The sequence below is a fragment of the Rhododendron vialii genome, chromosome 1a, assembly GCF_030253575.1.
Source record: "Rhododendron vialii isolate Sample 1 chromosome 1a, ASM3025357v1".
Taxonomy (NCBI): Eukaryota; Viridiplantae; Streptophyta; class Magnoliopsida; order Ericales; family Ericaceae; genus Rhododendron; species Rhododendron vialii.
This window is the reverse complement of record NC_080557.1, coordinates 4,483,695-4,494,827: the sequence shown is the minus strand read 5'-3', so window position 1 is coordinate 4,494,827 and position 11,133 is coordinate 4,483,695. Positions and strand designations below refer to the sequence as shown.

The 11,133-nt window shown below is 36.7% G+C and overlaps 1 protein-coding gene across 1 annotated transcript; it reads right to left on the bottom strand.

Moving 5' to 3' along the window:
• Positions 1–2,760: 2,760 nt before the first annotated feature.
• On the bottom strand, positions 2,761–7,745 carry LOC131298553 (G-type lectin S-receptor-like serine/threonine-protein kinase RKS1). The gene is made up of 7 exons (XM_058324037.1): positions 6,585–7,745; positions 4,530–4,664; positions 4,257–4,432; positions 3,977–4,187; positions 3,634–3,871; positions 3,382–3,532; positions 2,761–3,292 (listed from the first exon to the last, which is right to left on the bottom strand). Exons 1-7 carry the CDS (start codon positions 7,660–7,662, stop codon positions 2,984–2,986), a joined length of 2,298 nt encoding a protein of 765 aa, XP_058180020.1. The 5' UTR covers positions 7,663–7,745; the 3' UTR covers positions 2,761–2,983.
• Between the last annotated feature and the right edge of the window lie 3,388 nt (positions 7,746–11,133).

Genomic DNA, 11,133 nt, shown 5'->3' with positions numbered 1-11,133 from the left:
TGGAGGGTCGTGATTCCCTTATCCACAGAGTTGCGCGATCTTGGTCGTCCGTTTCGGTTTTGAATGGTTTGGATTAAAATAAAACTCTTCCCTAGAAAAGTTTTATTTAAATTCACAGTCCAAAGCCGAAACGGCCTCTTCCTTGGAAAAGTTTCATTTAAATCTGGGCAATTCAAAGCCGAAACGGATGCATGCGATTCACCTCTGTAAAAAACATTTCACGGAGCTCCGTGAAAAAGTTTTTCTCAATATCGATGTCTATTCAATTAGTCTATTACTCATTTAAACAGATTTAGACTGGTTCATAATTTCGTGGGCCGAGAAAGATGGATGGAGATCATATGGCTCCGCTCCTCTCGACTTCAGCGTTTCCTCTCCCACCTACTTGTGCGGATATTCTTCAACTAGCAATTGTGTTTCAACCACCCTTGCAGGAGTAATAAAGGCTTCAACAATCTACTCACATAATTATTCAAATACAACATCTTATATAACCTTCACACATACATGTGGGGCCACACATAATAGTGTGTATGGAGCCCACATGTATGTGAGTAGTTGTGTTTGATGTTGTGTGAGTAACATCTTTGTAAAGGGTTGGGCTAGCATGGAACGTGAACAAGAGTTCCGTTTTAGCTTCTATAAGCGGTGTATTCTAGAATCTAGTTGTAGGGCTAAGCAATGTAAACAGGGAGAGTGATGTTGGGAGGCATGTTAAAAAAGAACGCCGCGCAAAAAAGACAATCATAAAATAAGTTTGACTGAGAGATACTTTATCTACGGACAAACGATAACTTCTCAAATTTTCATTAATTAAATAATAAACAACTTCTTAGCCCTAAGGCTTACATCCTTATTTGTAATGATAATCTTAAAATACTAAAAAAGAAATAAAATAAAAGAAAGCTAAAAATCTAAGTCTTGGAGAATAAAAAAAAGAAAAAAGAATCAACCGAGATGAGAAAACCTAATATTCTAGGCAATTTACACTAAACGGAACGAATTTGCAAAAATTACGAACATACAAAATAAGAAATTCATATATTTGTAGAATAACTAAAATATCGGCCTGCACGAGGGTAGTGAGTTGGGAGAGAACTCCGCTTGTTAAATTTTGGTCTGTTTCCAGTGAGATTGCTTTGATTTCTCTGTGGATGTATCCGATTTTGGAGAACCACGTAAAACTTTGGATTTTTGTGTGTTTGGTTTTGATCCTTGGGGCACACCCCCTATACGTGCCCGTGTTGACAACTTCCGGTCTTCGTAGTCAATAACGACTCTTTCAAAACTTCCATTTGCTTTCATTTGAAATCAAAGTCCTCTAAAAGCTACCCATATTTAGATTTGGGAATTTCAGAATTTCATTATTTTTAGCTTTTAAGAATTTGTAAAATCTAAAAATCTGTTATCTAAAATTTTTGATAAATGCTCAAAGTTGATTCTAACAATTTAAAATCTCAAAATTTGCAAAAATAATTTCTCGCATACATGCACTAGTCGTGGTAGGTGCATGTGGTTTGGAAAATTTAGGTAGAATATCAAGAATTTTTGTTAGTCTGTTACTCATTTGACCCGTTAATTTTTCATAAATTGCCCCCATGAATCTAATTAAATGTTACCTCCCCGTCCCATGCCGAATGACAGTGTCATCATTTTAGAACTCTCAAAAAGTTAACTACTCCCTTCATTCCTTTTTAAGTGTCCTGCTTCGTAATTTCAACTTATTAAAAAGACATCATCATTACACCTTTCACATCAATTTTTACCTCTACTTTCTCTCCTTACCCTCTATGAAAACATTATCATTACATTTTTACTCACTAACTTTTCAAAATGAAATCTACTTTTAGGGGCAAAATGGAAAATTCACTAATTTTTATAAACTAACTTTACAAAATAGACAATTATTAAGGGACATCCCAAAATGGAATACTAGACTCTAAAAAAAGGATGGAGGGAGTACGACTTTGTTAACTTACAGGGAAACCTTTTACATATGATATTGTTCTTAATTTGATAGAACACAATTACTTCTCTCAAATGAACTTTTCAAAATTATAAAATACTGTAAATTAGTAAATATTATACATTTTCGAGAGATATGAATGCCAAAATCATCGAGAAAGCAACTAAAGGGGTAAGCTGGTTCGGACACTAAAAACAAAGTAAAGAAGTTAATCATTCATACCCGTACGAACACAGGTATTATGGGTCGGCTTCTAGAGATTGCGAAATTAGAATACACTTCTTTCGGAGAAAAAACACCCACTCTACTATCTAGGTTTTAGTTTATTCTCAATCTAGCTGTTTCCCAAAAAAAAAAAATGGTCAACCAGCTCGGTCCAAAAGCTATAAGGTCAAAAAAGCATGTTAAAATTTATTATCTTTGCCTTTTCTTTTGAAAACTAAATTGCCCGTCTACTATTTTGTTTAACCAATTGGCCAATAAAAATGAAAAAGGACGACTTGACTCTTAAAATGCTGATAGAATGACATACTCGTCATGAACCCCAGTTATGATGAGTTTGGTTCAAATTCCTAATTGCTTGCCCGGTTTTGAATGAATACAACCATTGTGATTACTATACCTGGTCAAAGAATAATGACAAAAATTTCCATACCTGGTCAAAGAATAATGACAAAAATTTCCAGAGTAACAACATTGCAGATAGCTAGCTCGAGCACTGAATTTTTCTCTTATTTTCTGAAGGCATGGCCGGTGTTTATTAAAAGGAGCAATGCTTATGCCAGAGCAAAAAAAAAAAATGCTTATGCCAGAGCAAAATCTTATTCACCCACTAGGAAATTGAAGCAACACGAGTTCTATTTCGGACAAAATACACAGGGGAATAGGAGTAACCATATACGGAGTATATTTATACAAATTTCACAAAAATGTCCCACCAAAAGTAAAATCTTAACGGAAAAAATGAACTGTTACTGGGGCTATTCTAGTCATGAGAAAAAGGAGGAGAATAAACATTCATCGTGCTACTATTTCGGAAAAGGATACATCACCAACTGACCAAATTTCTTGAACTTGAACTTGAACTTCATCTTCATCTTCATCTCTTCTCGTAGAAAAAGCAGGTCTTTTGGGGGTGTTCATGACGGCAGTTTCATTTTTTAGCGTCGACGAGAGCTCCAACATGGAGGGTCTATCAGCTGGATTTTCTTGGACACATAGCAAAGCTATTTGCATGCATCTCACTAATTTACAGGATGAATTTGTATCATCGAGCGATGGATCCATGAACTCCATGCCCTTCCCACACTTCCACAAATCATATGCCTGAAGTATTTTGATGCAGTGCATCTTTAGTGTTCACCGAAAGGAAATCAATTAACAATATTTATGTCACAATTTTCATAATTACTTACATAGTCTAGGAGGTTTAAGTCCTCATGAACGCCATGAGAACAATTATTCCGCTTTCCGCTAATGATTTGTAAAAGAAGAACTCCAAAGCTATAAACGTCTGATTTAGTGGAGTATATGCCACGTTTTACATATTCAGGAGGTACATAACCACTGCAATATAGCATAAGTGAACAAAAAGAGATAATTAGATGTGTACTATTTGAGACTAGAATACATTAGGTAGTGTGTATTGTAAGAACTATGCCACTTACTATGTTCCAACAATCCGGTCAGTGTTACCTTCGAATTCATCTTTCTGAAAAATTCTAGCCATACCAAAGTCTGCGATCTTGGGCTTCATCTCGTTGTCTAATAAAATGTTGCTCGCTTTCAAATCCCTATGAATTATTGTCAATCTTGAGTACTCTTGGAGGTACAAGAGCCCCTGAGTAACCCCTTCAATGATTTGAACTCGTTTTCCCCAATCTAAAAGTGATCCCCTCATTGGATCTACATGAAAAAGATTTGGATAGTTAAAACTTAGGTGACACCTCATGTTAAAACCACACTCAATTATGATCCACGATTATGTTAGAGGCATTAAGGATTGCTAACCATAGACAAAATGATCCAGGCTTTTGTTCGGCATGTATTCGTAGATCAACATTTGTTCTTCTTTTTCAGTGCAAAATCCTAGAACTCTTACAAGATTTACATGCTGCAGTTTAGCAGTAAGCATGACCTCATTCTTGAACTCTTCAAATCCTTGTGTAGAAGTCCTTGAGAGTCTTTTTACTGCTATTTCTTGTCCATTACGTAATATACCCTGCAGGCAAAATAGACACCGCTTATTTAGTTTTGTTTTCTCGATTTATTTGAAGAAGAATAATTTTACCTTGTAAACAGGTCCGTATCCACCCTCTCCGAGCTTATTTTCAAATGAAAAATTATTGGTAGCTTCTACAAGGTCAGTGAGACTAAATACTAGCAAATTAGGAGCATTTGCATTTCCAGGAGATGCCACAGTAGTTCTAAATAAAGATTGCGATTCTTTTTCACCGTCCATCCATCCTGTAACCAATAAAAAGAACATGTGGAAAATCGAAGAAAGATGCTTAAAGGGTGAAATGATTTAGGAACAAAATTTTCACAACTAGAAGGAACTTACCTTTGTTTCTGTGTGCTCTCTTACGCAGACACCACGTCGCAAAAACTAGTACAAGGGTAACTGTGGCCGCAGTTGGAAGCAAGATTACTAGCAATAGGTGTCCCTTATTTCTTGGATCATTCTCATCTTCTTGTGCTATGAAATTGTACATTAGAGAGAAATGTGAGGAGACAATATAGCAGTAGACAAGAGAAACAGAACACTCCTATCCCTTCCAATGTGGGAAAAAAAAAATCATATATTGCCCAAATTAGTTTCAACAATACTTGAAAGGCGTTAGGGAATACTTCTAGTTTTTTTCTTTTTTTTCGTTCTGTGTTTTGATAACTCAGGGTGTTCGACAATGGTAGATGCACACCCGGAGATGAACACCTATCTCTAGGGTGTAGTTATGAATAAGAAGTAGAATAATAGTACTTTGTCAATTCATCATCAAATTGCGAACAAAATTCAGCTCTGCGTCGCGTTAGACTTTAAGTGTTTAATTTGTTAGCAGTGACCTGCTTCTACTGTTTTGTTTTGCTTTGCTTTCTACCATTTCTTTATTGTAATGCAGGGTGTCCCGGATCAGCTTGCGCACAACTCGAACTAATTCCTATGTACAACCTCTCCCACAGTTATTTCACACACTTATGCATGAGGTGAGGTGATCCCTACAGCTGCTAGCAAGGTGGAATGGAGATGTTGTATGAGTTTGGCATTGTAATTCTTGTTGGCTAGGGTTGGTGGCTAGCTCCTCGTGGGTGCTTCCTAGGCTTATTTACCAAATCAACCGTCACTAATAAACATTCATATGGCAAGTTAATCACAGAGATGGTTGATGCAATATCTGTAAGTAACACTACAAGAAAAATTCAATTGGGTGACGAATGAAAATCGTCACAAATTGCATGTTTTTCGTCACAAATAATATAGGTGACGAAAAAAAATTTGTCGACTAAAGGTTGTCGAGGATTCCTATCTGGTGACGAAATCTATTTTTCGTCACACATAGTGCCTTTTGATGACGAAATATTTCGTCACCAAAAAGTGAATAATTAGTGACGAAATTTTTTTCCTCACTTATTGTGCTTTTTGATGACGAAAAAATTCGTCACCGATGGATTACATTGGTGACGAAATTTTTTGTCACTAATATAAGAAATCGGTAACGAAATTTTTCGTTGCGAAAGATGTTTTCATATGAGAAAAGAAATCCATCTTTCTTGCTCCTGCTGGGTTTCAAACCCGAGTCCCTTGAGTTTTTCGCGCAAGCTCCAACCAACTGCACTACACACACTTTTCAGTAAATATTTGAAATATCTAATATATAACACATATGTTTAACATGAAAATATATTTCGAATGTAATTTTGGACCTTTAAACATTAAAATTAGCAATTTTGATAAACATGAAAGTTGTAGGCAATTGAGTTATTGTTCAAGCCCAATTTGAATTATCTCAATCGGAGATTTTAGTAAAGAGTTATATCCAAATTATATTTAGTGACAAAGCGCAATTCATAAATTTCGTCACGAAAGGTACCCATTTGACAACGAAATATATTTTTTGTCGCTGAAAGCGTTAAAATGGTGACGAAATTATTTTTCGTCACCAAAGTTAAGCATTTGGTGACGAAAAAAATATTTCGTTACTAAATTGCTCACGTTTGGCGACGAAATATATTTTTTGTCACCAAATGATTATCTTTGGCAACGAAAAAATAATTTTGTCACATTTTTTAAGCTTTCGGCGACAAAAAATGTATTTTATCGCCAAATGGGTACCTTTAGTGACGAAAATTTTTTTTTCGTCGCTAAACAGGCATAATTGGTGACGAAATTATTTCGTCACGAAAGCTATCAAAATAGTGACGAATTTATTTTTTCGTCGCCAAATATACTAATTTAGTGACAAAATTAAATTTCGTCGCCACTTTTTCGTCACTAATTTTCATTTTTCTTGTAGTGTAAATTCTTCCTTTAGTGCAATACGATAAACCAAACAAAACAATAAGCGAGCTTTAAGTTTCAATCAATTGGGTTCGGCTACGTGATATTGATTTAAAGTTTTACCTGCCGCCTTAGAAAGCACCCAATTGTCATCATTGGCGACCTGCCACACTTTGTAACCCAAAAGCCGTTTCTCCCTCGCGTACCGAACCTTAGTTCTGATAGCCTCCACATCATCATAACCGATCCAAACTGAATCATTAATGCAGTAATTTGTGACATAAGTGGAGTTATACACTACTTTTTCTCCATCACATCGCATAGTTGACTTGATGAACTTGTAGGACATCGAACCATCAAGCGTAACGGCAGGACCTGTTGCAGGCGATCCGATCTCATTGGCCGAGGGGTCCAGAAGTGTCCACGCGTACCCTTGGTATGCTAAACCCAAAACCATCTTTTCAGCAGGTAATCCTTTGCTTATCCATTCCTTAATTTTATAATCCGTACTTACATTGCTTGATGGGTCATACAAAGCAGAATGAGCGCCTGTGAAGTTTTCCATGGTGGGTAAGTGATAGAAGAATGATACGATGAGTACCCAATCGAAGTTCCTTCGAATTGACTCCATCGGATAGCTTGTGCTGTTTTTTGAAGGCCAATAATAACCGGCCAGTGTCAAAATGAGTGGTGATCGGGTGGAATTCTTCGATTCCCTATTTATCGCAGTTCTCCATTCGTCAAAGAGAATTCCCATAGCTTCCATCTTGGTGGTACTTGTGTCCGGTTGGACGCAACAAAGATCCAGGCCGCGAAACCCATAAAGCCTGGCTCTCTGTATTGATGATTCAATGAAAGAAGTTCTGTGAGAGGGTTGGGTAGCCATTGAATAGAAGGTTGAGAAATTTGGATGTCCTGTCCAGATGGACAGAAGTGTTACAATTGATGGGTTTTTCTGCCGAACGATGTCTGTGAAGGTGAGCATATATGGTTCATCAGTGGGTGTGATCAAGAGCTCATAAGTTGAATTGTTGATATACGCAAAACCAAATGTCAAGTGAGTGAACAGAGTTGAGTCTATATCGGAAACCGGGAATTGGCTAACGGAATACCAGTAACTTGCTTTGATCCAGGTCTGGGCCTCTGAAGAACTTGTTAATGAAGGAAGAAAGAGGAGGAAAGAAATGATGGTTAACAACATTTTTTAAGATGGCTAGAGCCGGGAGCTCCCGTTCATTAACTTTGGAACTTTATGTAGCTGCCATCCCGAGGACTTAAAAGGACATTCACTTTGTTTGTTTCAACTTTCATCTCATCTTATTTTTTCTCTACATGTTTTTCAATACTTTTCTCTATATCTCTCTCCACTCATTACATCAAAAATAACTTTCAAAATGTTGAACCAAATACGGTGATTTTCTTTTACATCCGACTTTCATGCTATAGAAGTCAAAGTCCTATAAAATATATATCTATATCTACGGTCCAGATCAGGTCAGGGCGTCCAGATTTTTGCTAAAATTCAGACCACGACTTAGCTATTGGATCATATTTTCAATGGTCCAGATCTGCGAAAGGTTTAAATCATTTATGACCGGTCATAAACTTTACGATGGCGATGGAGAGAGACTGTTGGCTGATGGATGGAGATATGCATGGCTCCAGTTCTCCTCTTGACTTTGTGTTTGTGTGTGTTTGGTTTTGATCCTTGGGGCACACCCCATAAGTCTCAATACGTGCCTGTGTTGACAACTTCCGGTCTTCGTAGTCAATAACGACTCCTTCAAAACTTCCATTTGCTTTCATGTGTAGTCAAAGTCCTCAAAAATTAAGCCACCCAAAATCAGATTTGAGGTTTTTAAAATTTCATTTTTTTTAGCATTTCAGAATTTGTAAAATCTAAAAATCTATTATCTAGAATTTTTGATAAATGCTCAAAGTTGATTCTAACAATTTAAAATCTCAAAATCTACAAAAACAATTTCTCACATACATGCACTAGTCATGGTAGGTGTGGTTTGGAAAATTTGACCCGTTAATTTTTCATAAATTGCCCCGAAGAACCTAATTAAATGTTACCTCCCCGTCCCATGCCGAATGCAGTTTCATTATTTTAGACCTCTCAAAAAGTTAACTATGATTTTGTTAACTTACATGAAAACCTTTTATATATGATATTGATCTTATTTGATAGAACGCAATTACTTCTCTCAAACGAACTTTTCAAAATTATATGGTACATTAAAGGGTGCGATCAAGAGCTCATAAGTTGAAGTGTTGATATATGCAAAAGCAAATGTCAAGTGAGTGAACAGAGTCGAGTCTATATCGCGAGTCTATATCGGGAACCGGGAATTGGCCACCGAAATACCAGTAACCTGCTTTGATCCTGGTCTGGGCCTCTGAAGAACTTGTTAATGAAGGAAGAAAGAGCTGGAAGGAAATGATGGTTAACAACAATTTTTAAAGATGGCTAGAGCCTGGAGCTCCCGTTCATTAACCTTGGAACTTTATGTAACTGCCATCTTGAGGACTCAAAAGACATTTTCTTTTACATGCGACTTTCATGTTATAGAAGTCAAAGTCCTATAAAGTGTGTGTGTGTGTATATATATATATATATATCAATATTTACGGTCCGAATCAAGTCAGGGCGTCCAGATTTTTGCTAAAATTCAGACTAGCCATGACTCAGTTATTGGATCGTGTTTTCAATAATCCAGATCTGTGGAAGGTTTAAACCATTTATGACTGGTCATAAACTTTTCACAAATTCGGACTATTGAAAACACAATCTAACAACTAAGAGCAAAAGTCTGGACCTAACACTAGATCAGGACGTCCTGACTTGATCCTCAGTGTGTGTGTGTGTGTGTGTGTGTGTGTGTATATATATATAGTCATTTTCAAATAAGGTGGTCCTTATTTTAGTTAAAATAAGGACCTCTCCATTTCTCCCATTTTCCATTTGAATTTTGATGATTCAAGCTGCTCAATGTGTTCAAAACGTGATTTTAAGGATATCCGCCAAGAATCGGCAAAAAAAAAAAAGACCGGAAAGGTTTTCATCCGAGCAGTTTTAATTTGAACCGTTTGATAAAAAATAAACAAAAACTGCTCGGATGAAGCCCTTCCCGATCTTTTTTTTTGCTGATTTTTCGCGTGTACCCTTAAAATCACGCTCTGAACACATTGAGCGGCTCGGATTATCGAAATTCGATCGGGAAAGGGAGGTCCTTATTTTATTAAGTTAAGGTGGTCCTTAGGAGAAGGGGACTATATATATATATATATATATATATATATATATGTATATATATATGGGGCGGTTCCGGGGACACTTAAAAAAACCATTAAAAAAACACTTCACAATTTTCGATCGAATTTTGATGATCCGAGCCGCTCAATGTGATCAGAACTTGATTTTAAGAGTGTCCGCGAGAAATCAGCAAAAAAAAAAGACCGGAAAGGGCTTCATCCGAACAGTTTTTTATTGAACTTTATTAAACGGTCCAATAAAAAACTGTTCAAATCAAGTCCTTCCCGGTTAGTTTTTTTGCCAGTTTCTCGCGGGCACCTTTAAAATCACGTTCTGAACACATTGAGCGGCTCGGATCATCAAAGTTTGATCGGAAACTATGAGATTAAGATTTGGAGTGTTTTTTTAAGTGTCTCTGGAACCGCCACGATATACACATATATATATATATATATATGTATGTATATATATATTCAGTTCTCTTGACTTAGTCTATTACTGATTTAACAGATTTAGACATTTTTTCAATAATTTTGTGGCCTGAGAATTGCCTAGGATATGTCTATATCTATATATATATGCACGATGGTGATGGAGCGAGACTGTTGGCTGATGGATGGAGATATGCATGGCTCCAGTACTCCTCTTTACTTCAGCAATATTTCCTCTCCCACCTACTTGTGTAGACATTTATTGTGTGGGCCCAAAATCAGAATCCATCCGACTCTTTGATTTTGGAACTGTTGATTGGGCGCGAACCTTTAAGGCGTTGAAAAGTCAATAAGTATGAGGATACGAAGTACTACAAAATACATGGCACAAGATAAGTTAATAGAAGACATGTCATTAAAAGAAAAGTGGCATATTTGTAAATACTTTGAGAGATATGAATGACGAAATCATCGAGAAAGCAACTAAATAGATAAGCTGGTCCGGGCACTAACAGCAAAGTTAAAAAGTTTTAATCATTCATACCCGTATCTAGGGAAAAGATTTTTGGGACAAATGTATACGGGACAGGACACGCACTCATCCACTGGCGGGGGTCCAAATTGATCGCCCACTTGCGGGGAACCCAATTATGGTGAGTTTGATTCAAATTCCTAATTGCTTGCCCGGTTTTGGATGCATACAATCATTCTGATTACTACACTTGGTCAAAGAATAATGTCAAAATTTTCCAAAGTAACAACATTGCTGATGGCTAGCTCATGTGTCGTTCTTGAAACTTTGATGAACTATATGTAGCAGCTCGAGCACTGAATTTCTCTTTTATTTTCTTTGGGCATGGTGTTTATTATGCAACCTGCTTGTGACGAAGTGCAACTTTGAAAGGAGCAATGCTTATTCCAGAGCCGATTCACCCACTAGGAAACTGAAGCAAGACAAGTTGTATTTCTGGCAATATACACA